Below are 19,802 nucleotides of genomic sequence, written 5' to 3' on the forward strand. Positions count from 1 at the left end.
AGGTATGTCTGTACCGTCTTTCAACATACATTTTTGTGCTGGACATACCAAACCTTTATAACTCCGGGGAATTTGTCAGCTCCGTGTTTACCTGTGAGGTAAGGATGTGAAAGTCTTTACCAGACGTGTTTTTCACGCAGTCTTTGACAGGATAGACAGATAGCTTGAGAGGAACATGTGCACATGGGGAATGCTTTGAAGAAGATTTATGACCACTGAAGTCCACCGTCATGGTCTAGAGAAAAGAAATGAAATACTGACCAATGTCTACGTCAAAACAGTGGGGAGAAGTGGAGGTGCATCAATATGAAAATAAAATAATATAAGTAAATGATGGTAAGTGTAGTGTTTTTGAACCATATAGTAGGCCTAGTCGATTCATTAATCTGTTACGTGTTTTTTGCTGTCACACAACATATATGAACAAATTAAAAGTAATTTAAACTAAACCAAGACTCTAGTTTTCTGCAACTAGAGGGGACAATAGGGGTTCCCAAAGTGAGGATCCATGAAAATGATGAGGGGATACTTGGTGATTTCAAACACTCAAATAAATTTTATCAAACTCTTAGAAACACCAAATTGTATTCATAAACCACTGAAGATAGTTAATAGTTACAGTAAGGAAACAACAACATACAGATAAATCAGAATTATTAGCCCCCTTTGAATTTCTTTTTTAAATATTTACCAAATGATGTTTAACAGAGCAGGGAAATTTTCTCAGTATGTCTGATAATATTTTTTCTTCTAGAGAAAGTCTTATTTGTTTTATTTCAGCTAGAATAAAATAAGTTTTTAATTTTTTAAAAACCATTTTAAGGTCAAAATAATTAGCCCCTTTAAGCTTTTTTTTCCAATAGTCTACAGAATAAACTATCATTATACAATAACTTGCCTCATTACCCAAACCTGTCTAGTTTATCTAATTAACCTAGTCAAGCCTTTAAATGTCACTTTAAGCTGTATAGAAGTGTCTTGAAAAATATCTAGTTAAATATTATTTACTGTCATCATGACAAAGATAAAATAAATCAGTTATTAGAAATGAGTTATTAAAACTAATTTGCTTAGAAATGTGTTGGCAAAATATTTCCTCCGTTAAACAAAAATTGGGGAAAAAAATAAACAGGGGGGCTAATAATTCTTACTTCAACTGTACTAATAAAAATTTGTTAGCCTTTCTATATTTTTTTCCATTGGATTGCGACCACAGCATAGATTAACCACACAGCAATAGTGTCAGCGGCAGCAGATTGATTTTTTGGGGCCAGGTTAAACTTTCTGACAACCTTTAAGGCACTCTAATAAATTAGAAATGTGTTATTTGAGGTTAATATTAAATTATTAAATGACTATAAAAATTATATGATTGTTAGACTGTTGCAATTTTATGTTGTCAAAATGCTCATGTTTATATTGGCCTATAGTTGGGGTCGTGAGTCACTGACATTGTTATTTTGGGGGTCGCGGGGCTGAATAGCAGTTTACTATAGTTAAAAACTAAGTATACTACTAAAGTTTATCAGTTCACTAGAGTTATAGTTTACCCAAAAACCAAAATTCTGTTATCATTTACTTTCACTTCATTGTTTCCTACCATTTCCACACCATTTTTTTATTATGTTGAACACAAAAGGGGCAACATGGTGGCTCAGTGGTTAGTACTGTCGCCTCACAGCAAGAAGGTCACTGGTTTGAATCCCGGCTGGACCAGTTGGCATTTCTGCGTGGAGTTCTGTGTGGCATTTCTGCGTGGCTTTCCTCCGGGTGCTCCGGTTTCCCCCACAGTCCAAAGCTACATGCAGTGAATTGAGTGAGCTAAATTGTCCGTAGTGTATGGGTGTTTCCTAGTACCGGTTTGCGGCTGGAAGAACTTCCACTGCATAAATCATATGCTGGAAAAGTTGGCGGTTCATTCCACTGTGGCGACCTCTGAAAAAGTGACTAAGCCGAAGGGAAAATGAATGAGTGAGCACAAAAGAAGATATTTTGAAGACAGCTGGAAACCTGCAATCATTGATTTCCATAAACAAATATCATGGAAGTCAATGCTTACAGGTTTCCGGCGTTCTTCAAAATATCTTCTTCTGTGTTCAACAGAATAAAACAATTCAATATGGTATGGAACAAATAAATCGACAGTGTAAAGATGACTATAGAGTTGTAGATATTACGAAACAATACACTTTATGGTTCAAAATGTATAGTATTTACTATAAACTACTGTAGTTTCTTGTCATATGTGTGCTCAGTGCACCTTTTACCCAGATCTCAATGAACTTCAAGACCTTATATTCTGGGTTTTTGCACTGAACTGAATGATCTTTGCTCACCCTTATGACCCAAATATTGGTGTTTGCTGTGAGAATTAACACGTTGCATTGAAGCCCAGGGCAAAAAGACGTTTTGAGCAGTGATCAATCCTCACCCCCAAAAATCTCTTTCATTTCATTTCCTCACAAGCAGATGAATACCGTCTCTGTTTGCTTTAACAGCTGATGGAGAAATATCAGTTGATGTGGTTTTGAAAATGCTCCAATGCCACAGGGTTGTGAATCGATTTTAGATTAGATTTGGGATCAGAGAAGGGATCGCAGTGTTCTCGGACTGCCTGAATTTATGGGATGTTCAGATGTTTGCATAGCATATATGTGGTATTAGATTGGCTAGTCAAACGTCTCTGAAAGCTTGTCAGGAACATGTTTAGTCTATGGCTAGACTGAAGGTGTGTGACAGCTGAAATATTGATTTAGGCACAGCGGTTGCAGACAGCTTTTTGACATCTTCCTGTTAAACCTATAGTCTGTCTAGCTGAACTGTGTGATGATTTCTATAGGAGCTCAAGGGGAAAGCCAACGCAAATATTATGAACGGAAAGATTTGTGTTTTTCTGTGTAAAGAAAAAAAAATGGTCATATTTTACAATAAGGATTGGATTAGTTAATGCATTTACTAACATGAACTAATAATGAATAATACTTGTACAGCATTTATTAAAGGTGCAGTAGGTGATTGTCTTCAGAAACTTGTTTTGTTTTGCTGGTTGAAAGTCTCTTCACATTACAATAGTAATGATTAAAGTAAATGATCTAAATGTATTTTTATATTCAGACTAAAAAATGTTCATCAAATTAAAATTTGTCGGGCCGATAATTCCCATAATTCTGATAAGTAGCCCAAACTGTCTGTCATCAAATGTAGATTTGTACATCTGTGCTTCTGTTCATGCAGACAGATTCACCGTTTGCGCATGCATGTATGCTATTGGATTGAGTACTGGAGAACTATTGGATTGAGTACTGGTGACTGTGGAGGCCATTTGAGTACAGTGAACTCATTGTCATGTTCAAGAAACCAGTCTGAGATGATTCGCACTTTACGACATGGCATGTTATCCTGCTGGAAATAGCCATCAGAAGATGGGTACACTGTGGTCATAAAGGGATGGACATGGTCAGCAACAATACTCAGGTAGGCTGTGGTGAGTTGCTGCCATGTGATTGGCTGATTAGAAATTTGCATTAGCAATCAGTTGGACAGGTGTACCTAATAAAGTGGCCGGTGAGTGTATGCATAATTCTAAAAACTGAGTTACACCAATTTAACAGTTCCAATTTACTTACAAAGGGTTTACTCAATATGTTAAAGTAAAGCCAACTTGTTGCTTTTAAGGTCGCATTTTTTACTCACTTTTTTAAAACTAATCACTTTCTACAATACACAAACTGGGTAAACAGACTGTTTAAAAGAGTTTCAAATTTTAATAGAAACAGTATATATTATTGATTAAATTGCTTGATTAGACATATTGTAGATTACAGTATTCAACTATATATTTGAGAGCTTACATAAGATTAAACAATAGTTACACTTTTTCTTTGACATGAACAATAAAATTAAAACTTAGATAATCATATCTGAACTGATAAAGATTCATATTAGGGCTGCACGGTATTGAAAAAAACTGATATTGCAATATTTTAGTTTTTCTGTGATAAATATTGTGATATCAATATCGATATTGATATTTGACGGTCTAACAGTATTCAGGTACAGAAATTAAATGATCACAATGCAAAACTTTGCAAATGCAAACACTTTTTTTGACTTTGTATTATTTCTAGTTTAAATATCTAAAAATTCTTAGATAGAAATAATGTTTAGTTTTTAAAACAAGTAAATAAATATATATTGTTTTCGCTTGAAAAATGTTATTATTATTTAACTATTTGGACTAGAAACAAAAGAAGAAAATAAATGATATAAATTCAGTTTAAATACAGTAATTGAATGCAATTCTGTAACTCCTGGTCAACTATAATTCAGACTCAACATTGCATATCTTGTGATGTGACTATTGCAAATATGCACATTGCGATATCGGTACTGAAACAATATATTGTGCAGCCCTAATTCATATAATATACAGATGCATAACATTAAAATGAAAAGGTTATTCTTACTGAGCAAAATCACATCATTGCACATAAACAATCAATCCTTTATGAATGACTTAAACTGAATATACTTTTTTGGGCTTGTCACTGATCTGTGAACATATATATGTAACTTTTCTGTGTTTTGAAGGCACAAACTGATTGATGAGATGACAGATGTATGTTGGCTGAAGCTCACAGATCATGTTGACCCTGCTGAACAGAAGTAAGTGTTAAAATTGTGTTTTTAAAATATCCATCTATTAAAAACATGTTAGAGAACTAATACGTACCATTCATTTCTCTATTACATGCGTCCAAGCATGTTTTCCATTTGCTCAACCTTTCTTGTGACAGCAGCAAGTATAACAATCGTTAAGGTCAAAACAGGCAGTGACTTAGTGCATAATTTCTGAAAGATTTGCAGCTTGCATTGCATCATGGGAAATGTAGTTGCATTCTTGACGTTGACAAAAAGGATATGTTTGGCATTGAGGTCCTGAATGGAGGTTTGTGTTTGCCTCTGGAAAGCCAGTCGGGCTTCACACATGCAGGGATCCTGAACAATCTCCACCTTCACCTCTTCACATCACAGTCAAACAACAAATATCACAGAAATACCTCGCAGGGCGATTTGAATCACAGAATAAAAATCTACCCCCCCTAACCCCAAAGTAAAAGTTATTACATAAATTTCTTATGTAACGGTTTATGCAATGTTGTTCATAAATTTTTTAACAACATTGTGAGTGTTATGAGTTTACATCAATGTTGAATCAACCGACTCAACATGTAGGAAATTACAGACACTGACAGATGAGACTTTTAGTGATCCAGATTTATTTGAACAAAATATTTAGCCAAATGTAACAAAAATCTAAATATTTGGTCATCTAGAGCAATTTTTTTTTCCGAAAATGACGATTGGTCAGAATAATTAATGTTTTCCTTAAAAAATGGATATTGTGTTCTTAAAATGAATACACAGTGCATCCGGAAAGTATTCATAGCGCTTCACTTTTTAGCGCTTCAGCCTTATTCCAAAATGGATTAAATTTATTTATTTCCTTAAAATTCTACACACAATACCCCATAATGACAATGTGAAGAAAGATTTTTTTTAAATGGTTGCAAATTGATTAAAAATAAAAAAGCTGAAAAATCACATGTACATCAGTATTCACAGCCTTAGTTGTGAAGCTCTAAACTGAGCTCAGGTACATTCTGTTTCCACTGATCATTCTTGAGATGTTCCAGCAGCGTCATTGGAGTTCACCTGTGGTGAATTCAGTTGATTGGACATGATTTGAAAAGGCTTACACCTGTCTATATACCTGTCTATATAAGGTCCCAGGGTTGACAGTGCATGTCAAAGCACAAACCAAGCATGAAGACAAAGGAATTGTCTGTAGACCTCTGAGACAGGGTTGTCTTGAGGCACAAGGCTGGGGAAGGTTACAGAAAAGTGTCTGTTGCTCTAAAAGTTCCAATGAGCACAGTGGCCTCCATCATCTTTAAGTGAACCACCAGGACTCTTCCTAGAGCTGGCCGGCCATCTAAGCTGAGTGATCAGGGGAGAAGGGCCTTAGTCAGAAAGGTTATCAATTACCCGATGGTCACAAAATTCTCTGGTCTGATGAGACTAAATTTGAACTCTGGAGTGAATGTCAGGCGTTACGTTTGGAGGTAACCAGGCACCGCTCATCACCAGGCTAATACCATCCCTACAGTGATGCTTCACTTGGTGGTGGCAGCATCATGCTGTGGGGATGCTTTTCAGCAGCAGGAACCGGAAGACTAGTCAGGATAGAGGGAAAGATGAATGCAGCAACGTACAGAGACATCCTGAATGAAACCTGCTTCAGAGTGCTTTTGACCTCACACTAGGCTGACGGTTCATCTTCCAGCAGGACAATGACCCAAAGCACACAGCCATAATATCAATGGAGTGGCTTCACAAGAACTCAGTGAATGTCCTTGAGTGGCCCAGCCCAGAGCCCAGACCTATATCCTATTGAACATCTCTGGAGAGATCTGAAAAGGGCTGTACACCCATCCAACCTGACAGCTTGAGAGGTACTGCAAAGAGGAATGTCAAAAATTCCTAAAGACATCTGTGCCAAGCTTGTGGCATCATATTCAAACAGACTTGAAGCTGTAATTGCTGCCAAAAGTGCATGAACAAAGTATTGAGCAAAGGCTGTGAATACTTATGTACATGTGATTTTTCAGGTTTTTTATTTTTAATCAATTTGCAACAAATTAAAAAAAAAAAAAAAACCTTTATTTACATTGTCATTATGGGGTAATCCATTTTGAAATAATACTGTAACATAAAAAAATGCAATGGAAATGCAATTTATTTATTTTTTTGTCATTTGTAGATCAAATATCTAAGAAAATCTTTAACTGAAGAGCATTTTCGAAGTAAAAATACTTTTTGGTTTCAGAAATAATCAATCAAAATGAAGTGAGTAAAATAATCTTGCTTTCAGTTTGAAATAAAATCATTTTAAAGACCTCACTGGCAGATTATTTTGCTTAGTTTAAGTAAAAACAAAACAATATTTTTAACTTCTAGGAAATCCTTCTCGTTTTCAGATTTATTTTTTAGATATTTGGACTTGAAACAAGACAAAAACTCCATGTTGGAAAAACATTATTTTCAATGTATATTAAATTGTTTTAAATTTGCAACACAATACTTTACTGGTGAAAACAAATACTACGAATGTAGAAATTGTAAATCTTACAAAAAAAAAAAAAAAAAAATCCAATTTTCAAGTGCTTTCTTAATTAATTAATAGTTTTTCCACTGTCTTTTGGATTTGGATCTTACTTTTTTTGGAACATGTTTTCTTGTCTTCTTGCAAGACAAAACCCCGCCGGCACTCACAGTGATAGGCAGCAGCATCGCTGACGCAAATGTGTTCACATTCATGACCCAGCATACAGTAGTCCAGACCTGCAATAAGTTCAAACTCTACAACCCTGATGCTAGCAAACCTCAATAACACATGGAAAAAAACAAACTAAATAGCGTTACAGCTCAAATTATCCCCAAGTACATGCGATTTTCCTTTAAATGAAATATATTTGCACAATTCAGCTAGCTACCTATCATAAAATGGTATGTCTATACCATTTATGAAGGCCTAAGCAGAAAACTCACTGGCACTACCATCAGCATCAGCATCACTGGCTTTGAAGCATGATCTCTTGTCCTCCATCAGGACAAAGCCAGTTGGACACGTGCAGTAATAGGACAAACCGCTGGAGACACAAGTGTGTTGGCAGTCGTGGCCCAAAGCACACACATCCACATCTGAAATAAGCCATAGTGACGACCAATATGTGGAGGTTTACTTTTTGGATTTCAGAATATTCACTGGAACACGTTGCAAAGCTTAAATATTATTCAATAGCAATCTGATCAGTAAACCAGTTCTAATCCTTTAAGTTTAAATTGATAGTCCACCCGAAACATTTACTCACCATTTAAGTGACAAACACTAAGGTTTGTTTGAAGAATACTGAAACTTTTATTGATTAACATCCATAATAGACAATAATTCACTATGATAGTCAATGGCTACAAGTTTACAGTATTAAGTTTGGAAAAACAACTATCTGGAAGCTAATGGCAACCAGTTTCCAAAGTTCACTATAGTGTGAAAAAAAAAACGCTATGAAAGCCACAGGCTGTAGGTTTGGCACATTCACTATAAAAAAATAGTTTCCAGTATTCACTTTGGGGAGAAAACACTACATAAGTCAATGGCTACTGATTTCCAACATTGACTTTGGTAGCAAAAACACTATGCAAGCCAATGGCTACTGATTTCCAACATTGACTTTGGTAGCAAAAACACTATGCAAGCCAATGGCTACTGGGTTCCAACATTGACTTTGGGAACAAAAACACCACGCAAGCCAATGGCTACTGGTTTCCAACATTGACTTTGGGAACAAAAACACCACGCAAGCCAATGGCTACTGGTTTCCAACATTGACTTTGGGAGCAAAAACACTATGCAAGCCAATGGCTACTGGTGTCCAACATTGACTTTGGGAGCAAAAACACTATGCAAGCCAATGGCTACTGGTTTCCAACATTCACTTTGGGAACAAAAACACCACGCAAGCCAATGGCTACTGGTTTCCAACATTGACTTTGGGAACAAAAACACCACGCAAGCCAATGGCTACTGGTTTCCAACATTGACTTTGGGAGCAAAAACACTATGCAAGCCAATGGCTACTGGTTTCCAACATTCACTTTGGGAACAAAAACACCACGCAAGCCAATGGCTACTGGTTTCCAACATTGACTTTGGGAGCAAAAACACTATGCAAGCCAATGGCTACTGGTTTCTAACATTGACTTTGGGAACAAAAACACCACGCAAGCCAATGGCTACTGGTTTCCAACATTGACTTTGGGAGCAAAAACACTATGGAAGCCAATGGCTACTGGTTTCCAACATTGACTTTGGGAGCAAAAACACTATGCAAGCCAATGGCTACTGGTTTCCAACATTCACTTTGGGAACAAAAACACCACGCAAGCCAATGGCTACTGGTTTCCAACATTGACTTTGGGAACAAAAACACCACGCAAGCCAATTGCTACTGGTTTCCAACATTGACTTTGGGAACAAAAACACCACGCAAGCCAATGGCTACTGGTTTCCAACATTGACTTTGGGAGCAAAAACACTATGCAAGCCAATGGCTACTGGTTTCCAACATTCACTTTGGGAACAAAAACACCACGCAAGCCAATGGCTACTGGTTTCCAACATTGACTTTGGGAACAAAAACACCACGCAAGCCAATGGCTACTGGTTTCCAACATTGACTTTGGGAACAAAAACACCACGCAAGCCAATGGCTACTGGTTTCCAACATTGACTTTGGGAGCAAAAACACTATGCAAGCCAATGGCTACTGGTTTCCAACATTCACTTTGGGAACAAAAACACCACGCAAGCCAATGGCTACTGGTTTCCAACATTGACTTTGGGAAAAAAAACACCACGCAAGCCAATGGCTACTGGTTTCCAACACTGACTTTGGGAACAAAAACACCACGCAAGCCAATGGCTACTGGTTTCCAACATTGACTTTGGGAGCAAAAACACTATGCAAGCCAATGGCTACTGGTTTCCAACATTGACTTTGGGAGCAAAAACACTATGCAAGCCAATGGCTACTGGTTTCCAACATTGACTTTGGGAGCAAAAACACCATGCAAGCCAATGGCTACTGGGTTCCAACATTGACTTTGGGAACAAAAACAATATGCAAGCCAATGGCTACTGGTTTCCAACACTGACTTTGGGAGCAAAAACACTATGCAAGCCAATGGCTACTGGTTTCCAACATTGACTTTGGGAACAAAAACACCACGCAAGCCAATGGCTACTGGTTTCCAACATTGACTTTGGGAACAAAAACACCACGCAAGCCAATGGCTACTGGTTTCCAACATTGACTTTGGGAGCAAAAACACTATGCAAGCCAATGGCTACTGGTTTCCAACATTGACTTTGGTAACAAAAACACCATGGAAGCCAATGGCTACTGTTTTACACATTCACTATGGAAACCCCCCACAATGAAAGCCAATGGCTACTGGTTTCCAACATTCACAATGGGAAAAAACACTACTGAAGTCAATGGCTAATGGTTTTGCCATTCACTTTGGAATTAAAATAAACAATATGGGAGCCAGTGGCTACTGTTTTACAACATTGACTATGGAAAACCCCCACAATGAAAGTCAATGGCTACTGGTTTCCAACATTCATCTTGGAATAAACAAACAAACAAACAAACAAACAAATAAATAAATAAACCCACTATGGAAGCCAATGGCTGCTGGTTACAAACATTTACTTTGGGGTGAGAAAAACAATTCAATTCAATTCAATTCACCTTTATTTCTATAGCGCTTTTACAATGTAGATTGTGTCAAAGCAGCTTCACATAAAAGATCATAGTAAATTGGAACAGTGTAGTTCTGTTTTCAGTGTTTAAGTTCAGTTCAGCTCAGTTCAGTGTGGTTTAAAAATCACTACTGAGAGTCCAAACACTGAAGAGCAAATCCATCGATGCGTAGCTCTACCGATCCCAAACCATGCAAGCTAGTGGCAACAGCAGCGAGGGGAAAAACACTATGGGAGCCAATGGCTACTTGATACCAACATTCACTATGGAAAAACCCCACAATGGAAGTCAATGGCTACTGGTTTCCATCATTCACTATGGGAACAAACACTATGGAAGCCAATGGCTACTGGTCTCCAAAATTCACTATGGAAAAACCTACAATGGAAGTCAATGGCTACCAGTTTCCAACATTGACTATGGGAGAACAAAAACATTATGGAAGTCAATGGCTACTAGTTTCCAACATTCATCTCAGAAAAACAAACAAATAAATAAATAAACCCACTATGTAAGTCAATGGCTACTGGTTTCCATCATCATTTTGTCTTCAACAGAATAAAAGAAACTCTCATATCTGAAACAAGTGGAGGGCAAGTAAAAATGTTTAGGGTGAACTATCCCTTAATATGAATTCCAGATCATGAAATGGCATGAATATGGTCATTTCTGATCATGACTCACTGGAACTAGATTGGTTGGCATCATTCTTTCTTTTTCGGTCACCCTTGTGCACACTGTCGCCCTGTCCATAAGCACCAGCACCTCTAATGGAGCAGGTTTGCTTGTCGTCGTTCAAGACAAAGCCTGGGAGGCACCTGCATTGATACGAGTTGCTGCTGCTCACACAAATGTGCTGACAGCTGTGTCCCATTTCACAGGCATCCACATCTGGAATAAGCCATACAGGACATTTACAGCAACACTAACAATATTTTCTAAAAGATTTTTACGTTCTATGTTTAAACATATCATTACAACAACGGCAAGATGACAGTCAGAGATTGCATCATCAATTAAATCAGGGGTTTTCAGTATTTTAGATGCCAAACTAATTATGGTTAATTCTAATCATTCATTTTAATCATATATTTGTATTAGATTAGATTTTTATTTTTAGATTAGATTCAATTTACTGTCATCACACATGTACAAGTACAAGGCAACGAAATTATTATCATAAAAATGTGAATTAAATAATTCTGTTCTTTTCTATTTTTTGTTTTATACCAACATGTGTTTATCATTTATCTAAAATGTACTTTTTAATGATAATTTCTCAGTTATATATGATTTTTGACATTGTTTTTCTGCAGTTTTACAGACTGAATATTATTGGAAAAATAAAAATGCTGAACTTTGAACTGAAAATACTATTCTTATATTTGTATAATTTTATAATTAATACTATTTTATAATTTTTAGATTTTTTTTGACGATAATTTGAGAAGCAAGGCTAAAGCTTTAGATATTTACACATTTTAGTGTTAATATGTTTAGTGAACACATTTTATGTGCTCAACACGTCTGTTTCATTTGAGTGTATTTTCTTACCTCTGTGGGCAGTTTTTCGAAATTCTTTAAAGTAAACCTGCATTAAAATATATCTGCCACTGCAGCAAAACAAAAAACACATATTTAAAAATATATACACATATTTAGAGTTGCTTTTCAATTAAATTATACACTCACTGGCCACTTTATTAGGTACACCTGTCCAACTGCTCATTAACACAAATTTCTAATCAGCCAATCACATGGCAGCAGGTCAATCAATTTAGGCACGTAGACGTGGTCAAGACGATCTGCTGCAGCTCAAACTGAGCATCAGAATGGGGAAGAAAGGTGATTTAAGTGACTGAACGTGGTATGGTTGTTGGGGCCAGACAGGCTGGTCTGAGTATTTCAGAAACTGCTGATCTAATGAGATTTTCACGCACAACCATCTCTAGGGTTTACAGAGAATGGCCCGAAAAAGAAAATATCCAGTGAGTGGCAGTTCTGTGGGTGCAGATTGTTGATGTCAAAGAAGAATGGCCAGACTGGTTGGAGCTGATAGAAAGGCAACAGTAGCTCAAATAACCACTTGTTACAACAGAGGTATGCAGAAGGGCATCTCTAAACGCACAACACTCGAACCTTGAAGTGGATAGGCTACAGCAGCAGAAGACTGTACTCTGTTCACTGTACTCAAATGGCCTCCATAGTCACCATATCTCAATCCAATAGAGCACCTTTTGGATGTAAAGGAACGGGAGATTCGCATCATAGATGTGCAGCCGACAAATCTGCAGGAACTGCGTGATGCTATCACGTCAATATGGACCAAAATCTCGGAGGAATATTTCCTGTACCTTGTTGAATCTATGCCACAATGGATTAAGGCAGTTCTGAACGCAAAAATAGGTTCAATCCGGTACTAGTAAGGTGTACCTAATAAAGTGGCCGATGAGTGTACGTTGTTTTTTTTCCCCCTTTTTGACTCCCGATAAACTAATTTTCAATACATCTAAAAATGTAGTTGCGTTGGTCATCTGTCTCAGACATACAACACAGACACTCATGTTATTGCTGTACTGTTTTGGGAACAGTATGGAACACACAAGAAAGCTCCACAGTAATTCAACAGAGATTGGCTGAACGGGTTGAATCAGTGGCTAGAACTCAGCTGCCCTTGAACTGGTAGGAAAAAACTAAAATTACATTAGACATATTGCTAAATTACAGATCTGTTCCACACCCTAGTGAGCTGCCTGAAGCACTCTAAGATATAATACAGCATAAAGGCTGTTGGACAACATATCGATGTCTTATAAATGTCATATATTTCACAGATATTTTAGGCAGCAGCCTATTCAATACAGGAAACATAAAATTAGATGATTTTAACACATTTGTGCATTGTTAGATTAGTAAAATGCTAACAGCAGACTCCTGTGTGTTAAATCTCCAGTATGTTTCCTGAAAAGAACATTATTGCGGCTTTGTAAACTAATTACGTTTATGTTTGTGTGGTGATTAAAATTAAACAGCAAGGCAGCTCATTTTGATATAAAACAGAGTTCACATCTTCGTGAAATCCAGTAATTTAGCACACACAGATATATTAATAAATCACAGTATGACATGAAGTCATACTGAGAAACTCGCGTGAAAAGCTGGAAAGTAATTGCTAGCTAAACAGATTAGCAGCAAGTATTGTTGCAATGTAAGCATGCATTGTTATTAGCTTAAATTAGTCTCTGTTAGAGAATATTTGTACTAAGTATGTCTTCAGAATCTAAAGTAAAGCAGTTAGCGTTATCTGCTGGCTCTTACGTTTTAGGGCACATGTTTTCTGGTCTTCGTTCAAAATATAGCCCTTCCGGCACTGGCAGTAATAGGAGGAGCCACTGCTGACACAAATGTGCTCACAGTCATGACCCATGGCACAGGCGTCCATACCTGGAACAAGCTTTCATTACTTGACTGATGTGATGAGGCCATTACTCGAATCGAGTGATGGAGCTTTTATTTTAGGTACAACAAAATGGCAATATGCAAAACAGGTCATTTATAGGGCTCTAATCTCTTCTATGACATATAAACTGAATGCTTAAGTGGGTCATGAACTAATCAAATTTCTCTTGATCCTTTAACATATTCATTGTGCTATAAAAACATCTGTAAGTTTTGTAGAAAATTTTAGTGCTAAAAGCTAATCTGCCAAAATGACAGATCGTAGGCCCCTGTATACTTTAAAGCCGTTTTTTGATCTTCGTTTGTTGGAAAAAAGAAGTTCAAAAAGGCTGACGGTATAATTTTCGAACATGCAGAGTGGCAAATGTGTCACACTGCTCATGTGTACCCCCTAAACACAACGACATGGTGCACACTGAACAATAAGCATATGTGAACCCCTTTGTATCTTTAAAATCTCTCTACAAGCAATCGTACAGGTGTGGATACATCTGTACCATCTCTGCTGATTGACTCTTCATTGTACAGGGTGGGCCATTTAGATGGACACACCTTAATAAACTTATTGGGAATTTCCCAGGAAAAAACAATGGAGTGCTTGGTTTTAACGTAACTTTATTCTTTCATATTTACAAGCCCCCTCACATATACTAATGTGCCACAAACAGGACGTTAATATCACCAACCATTCCCATTTTATTAAGGTGTATCCATATAAATGGCCCACCCTGTATTTTTGTTGCTAACTTGGTGTTATTACTTTGGATGTTGTTTCTGACTAACCTTTAAGATATTGAGATACAAATCAATTGCACGTCAAAGAAGGTAGAGTTCCAGAACACGCCCACTTTATAATCACTATGAACCAATGCTAGCAAAGGTGTCTAGGACCCAAAATGAAACTCCACCTAAAGGTTTGCTTTGGAGTGCCGAAACAAAATCAAAACGAATGTAATTTTGGATCGATTTTGTTATTAAAAAAAAGTCATTTCAGTTCGATCTTCTGTTTTGTTTGAAGTATACCAGGGCCTTTAGTGATACGCAATAGTGCTTCTATATGATTCATGCATCCAGGAGGTAAATAACGAGAGAGGCAAACGAAGATCTATACCGAAACCACTTGATAAAAATGATCAAGAATGAAAAAGAACTTTATAGGGTTATGCATGGGACCTTGAATCACGTTTAGCCTCTTGTACGTTACGCGTGTACAAGTGCGAAACTAATTTATTGGGTGCAGTTCACTTAATGACCACCGGTGTCCCTAATAACCCGTTTAAAGACACAGTGGGACTTCATTTTGGAACTTTTAGTGGCTCTTATGTGATAAAATTATTTAGCAAAACTGTGCCCTTAGTTTGCATAGCAGTTAGCATTTATATCAATGTTACGGTGACTAAGCAAATAATATACTCTGAAAGCGCAACTAGCAAGCACTTCTCTAGTGTAGCACTTGAATGAGCAATTATAGCGTCCAAAAGTTCGAATCTTGTCCTGAAAAAGACAAACAATTTTAATAATCCACAAACAGTCAGATATTCAAAGCTCTCAATTATCTAAGGTTTTCAATGAACAACATACTTGAAGTACACTAGTCTTACAACAACTGGAAAAGACAATGACAATATTAATTACTGAGAGAATTTCATTCAAAGACCTTACTTAAAGGATGCAAAGCACATATATTAGCATTCAAAAAAGGCTATGGTAGAAAAAGGCGTCTTTGAATGATTGGTGGGTTTTGTTTATGAGCACTCACATGCTGAAGAAATATTTCCTTTAGAATGTGTTGCAATCTGATGATTCAAATTGATGGAAAACAAGATCAAAACCTTGAAACTACAAGTCCAAATTAATCACTTTATGGTCTAAGTTTTTAAATGTGTAATCCTGACCCACTCATTTCCCAGAGGATGAATCACCACCCACTCTCAAGGGTTGAAATATATCCTATAAAAGGGAAAGACAAAGACCCCCATCTCTCCTTTTTTGCTTTAACCCTACCGCACAATGTCTCCCGGAACTTCGATGTGAGCTTCTCAATGACTCCATAGGTCTCGACGTAGAACACATGGTCCTCAAGTGGATTGCTGGCCATAAGCTTCAGTGACCGCATGTCAGCTCTGTCCACTCCGACTGCGTAAATCTCAATCCCTGAAGCCCGTGCTGCAGCAGACACCTCCTCGACTTGGTCCTGAGGACGCCCATCAGTAACAATGATGGCGACCTTTGAGATGTTTTTCGATTTGGGCCGGGCTCCTGACTTTTCAGTGAATGCTTCATCCATGGCTTTCTTGATAGCCATACCAGTCATGGTTCCTGCAGCCAAGGGTTCGATGCGGGTGATTGCTTGCTTTATAGTGTCTTTCGTAAGATGGCTTTTCAGCAGGAACTCAATCTTGACCGTGCTGGCGTAGTTCACCACTGCGACTCGTGTGGCATCGGGACCGACATCAAGAGTGTCCACCATGTCAGCCAGGAAGATCTTGACCTTCTCAAACTCACCTGGGCGCACACTGCGTGAGCTGTCAATGATGAAGACCAGGTCCAGAGGACGGCTCCTACACTGTGAATCTGTAGCTGAGAGTTGAGCAGAGATCAAGCAGAATTTTTCAATACTCAGTGTCAAAATTATAAAATGAAGATCCTGCTATTAGCTGATTAACCATTTAGAAAGATTAACTGGTTTAGAGTTGACAATACAGTTGTGACCAAAAGTGAAATCTTTGCACCTTATTCAAACACCACATATTCCCTATATTATTGTAATCTCATTTGCAGGGTTGTGTAAATTTGTGTAAAAGCAAATGTTATTTCTTCATCGAATATCAATTTTGGCCACTGCTGTAAAACTTTGGCAGGATGGAATGGTACATGTGAGTAAAGCAAACATTTAGCATGCAATCAAATAGATCAGATTAGATTAGTCAGTTGGTTATAAATGAGAAGTTTCCTAATATAATCCTAATCTGAATACTAGAATGCTTCTTGAATCTCTAAGCTGTAAGGTTCCCTACTGAAATAAGGACCAAATAATTGGTCCCTTAATGCCATTTTGCTTTATCCACCTTTCAAGCGAAGGAACTTTAAGATCCCTACTGTTACATGAAGGGTGTTCATTCTTGCTCCTGCAGTATCACTGTATTTAGCACCAATCTGGGTTAAACAGAGCTGAACTAGTTAGTCACTAGTTGGTCCTCTAAATTACTAAAAACTTGTCTGTTGGGGCAGGTTTACTGAGCAATGTAATGTAATGCAATGTGTACTTATAAAGCCTGTTTATTGTGTATGGCCATACACTCAAAGCGCTTCACAATCCTGAGGGCAGTCTCTCCACACTGCCACCAGTGTGCAGCATTGATTTGGATGATGCGACGGCAGCCACAGGACAACGGTGCCAGTGCGCTCACCACACACCAGCTATATGGGGAGTGGAGGGACAGTGATCAAGCCAATTCGAAGGATGGGGATGATTAGGAGGTCATGATGTGTAGGGCCAAGTTTGGGAATTTGGCCAGGACACCGGGGTTAAACCTCTACTCTTTACGAGAAGTGCCATGAGATTTTTAAAGACCACAGAGAGTCAGGACCTCAGTTTAACATCTTATCTGTCTTTCATTGTGCCTCCAGGAGCAAGACTGAATACCCCAGCATGAACACATGGAGGGTTAAACCAAGCAAAGGAATATTTATGAAATAATACCTGTCCACCCTGTGGTATCTATGCTGTTGTGGATATTAATCCTGCCTGGTGCCTCTTGAAATGATTCTTGTGGCACAGTAGACATTGATGGGAACTGTGGTGGGGCAGTCTGAAGATTTGCCTCTTCTGTCAGACTGGATGTTGACATGGATTGGGATGGGATCTTTCTGGAATTGGGCTCTGATTTATGAGTGGACAATGGCACAGGCTCTGGTGCCATTTGCCAATTTGTCTCTGGTTTTAATGTGGATGTTGACAGAGATTGGGTTGAGGTCTTTCTGGAATATGTACCTGATCTGGACATTGGCATGGGCTTTGGTGAATCACTTAGGCCATGCGTCTCTGGTGTTAATGTTGATGTTGACAGGGAAAGAGATGAGATTTTTGGGGAATAAGTCCCTGATACATGAGTGGATGTTGGCACTGACTGGGGTGGAGTGCTTTGGGAATGGGTCTCAGGTGTCAGTGTAGATGTTGACAAGGATTCAGGGAAGGTACTTTCAGCAAATGCCTCTAGTTTAAATGTGGGTTTTAACACAAATTGAGGTTGGATTTTTTGAAGAAATGTCTCTCGAGTAGAGGCAAATTTTGGCAAAGATTGAGATAAAGTGCCTTGGGAGTATGTTTCTGACATAAGGGTTGATGCCAACAATGATTCAGAGAAAGTACTCTGAGGAAATGTCTCTGATGTCACGGTGGTGATTGGAAGGGATTGGGATGAGGTCTCTTGCAAATTTGATTCCTGATCCAATGTTGACATAGACTGAGTCATGAATTTCTGAGGCAGAGAGACATTTAAAGATTGTGCCAGGGTTAAGGTTGAGGAAATACCTAATTCAGAAGCATCTGTTGGAAAGATTGCTTGGCTATTTGTTGCTTCCTCCATTAAAACCACAGATTTTTCTGGACTTGTATATGGTCGTTGAGGAAGATTTGACACATCTTTACTTTCCCCTGATTCTCCTGTAACTATAACTATTTGATCTGAATCATGAACTTTTCTGCAAATTATCGGGGCCCATTCACCTTTCAGGTGTTTGCTTGCCACATGTGGTGATTGGTCTTTATTCACATTATACATTTTTGCAGTGGGTATGTCTTTGAGCCAGGCATGAAGTTTGAGTTGAGAAGGAGCTGTGGGTGCTGGATAAGCTACGGGGATAAGACTGGGCAAAATCCTCCTCTTCTGTTTGTGAGGGTTATCAGGTCCATCTAACCAGTATTTACTTCTGTATACTACGGACCATAAGAAGGTTGAAGTTAAAGGAAAATCAGTCAAACAAATACAACTGGCATTGTTTGCAATACATGCCCTAGTTCTTTGTTGTTTTAAAATACATGCCACTCGTATCACATAAATGCTGTAGCATTCATGCACTTAAAAGGACACTTCAGACAAAAATAAATATTCAGTCATCATGTACTCATTGTAATTTTATTGCAAACCTTCTTTCCTCTGCAGAACACAAGAATCTTTGAGGAACACCGGAGTCTGAGTTACACAAGACCCCAACTGACTTTGGTTTGGACAAATGTACAGTGAGACATTCATCAAGAGATCTATTTGTTCCACAAGATGAAGGTAAGCCAATTTGAGCAAATGAAGAGCAAATAAGTTATTTTTGGTGGAATTATCCATTGAATGGTTGAATGTGGATGTATTTTATTTCAAATATCTTACTGTAAATGCACCAGACATATTTATAACATTGTGCATTTTCTAGAAATGCTATTCCATGCTATTCTTAATTATATATCATGCATAGTCAACAAATATTTGTAGTTTTTAATTGTAGTGCATCACGGAAAATAAGGAAAACATAGTCGCAGTTCTAAATAAAACGGAATCATTGAAATACAAATAATACACAATAACTAAATCCACATTAGTTATAACTAACATCGCAAACTCAAAACACTTACCCGCTGGGTTCAGTGTCCGGTGTGGAAGTGCGTTGTTTCTTCTCTGAGCGTAACTTTGGGCTGAAATGTAGGATGGATTATTAAGGTCGTAGGATTCGCAGAGATCCAGCAGCAGAATAGAGAGGCAATAAACCAAACTCCCAATGAAGGACTTCATTGTCTCCCTGTTCTTCTCAAGTCTGCTTCAGGCTTGTGTCCGTTCCTCTCGTCTAACTGACACCAGTTTGTTCTGACAGCATCCTAGGCTGCACATTTAAAGGGTTGAGAAAGAACGTGTCACATTTATGACCAATGCAAATATAGCAAGGGAAGTCCCACCTCAAATT

The 19,802-nt window shown here is 37.9% G+C and overlaps 1 protein-coding gene across 10 annotated transcripts; it reads right to left on the bottom strand.

Moving 5' to 3' along the window:
- Nucleotides 1-4,043: 4,043 nt before the first annotated feature.
- Nucleotides 4,044-19,704, bottom strand: matn3a (matrilin 3a). 10 transcript variants are annotated; one of them, XM_056481392.1, is made up of 10 exons: nt 19,477-19,704; nt 17,554-18,789; nt 15,855-16,430; nt 13,710-13,835; nt 11,076-11,282; nt 7,612-7,764; nt 7,279-7,404; nt 4,923-5,021; nt 4,733-4,802; nt 4,044-4,652 (listed from the first exon to the last, which is right to left on the bottom strand). In XM_056481392.1, exons 1-9 carry the CDS (start codon nt 19,631-19,633, stop codon nt 4,747-4,749), a joined length of 2,736 nt encoding a protein of 911 aa, XP_056337367.1. In that variant the 5' UTR covers nt 19,634-19,704; the 3' UTR covers nt 4,044-4,652; nt 4,733-4,746. The 10 variants fall into 10 exon arrangements, with proteins under 10 accessions (XP_056337367.1, XP_056337368.1, XP_056337374.1 ...); XM_056481393.1 differs by having other exon boundaries at nt 4,044-4,655; XM_056481399.1 differs by lacking the exon at nt 17,554-18,789.
- Nucleotides 19,705-19,802: the final 98 nt, after the last annotated feature.

The sequence above is a fragment of the Danio aesculapii genome, chromosome 20, assembly GCF_903798145.1.
Source record: "Danio aesculapii chromosome 20, fDanAes4.1, whole genome shotgun sequence".
NCBI classification, from domain to species: Eukaryota; Metazoa; Chordata; class Actinopteri; order Cypriniformes; family Danionidae; genus Danio; species Danio aesculapii.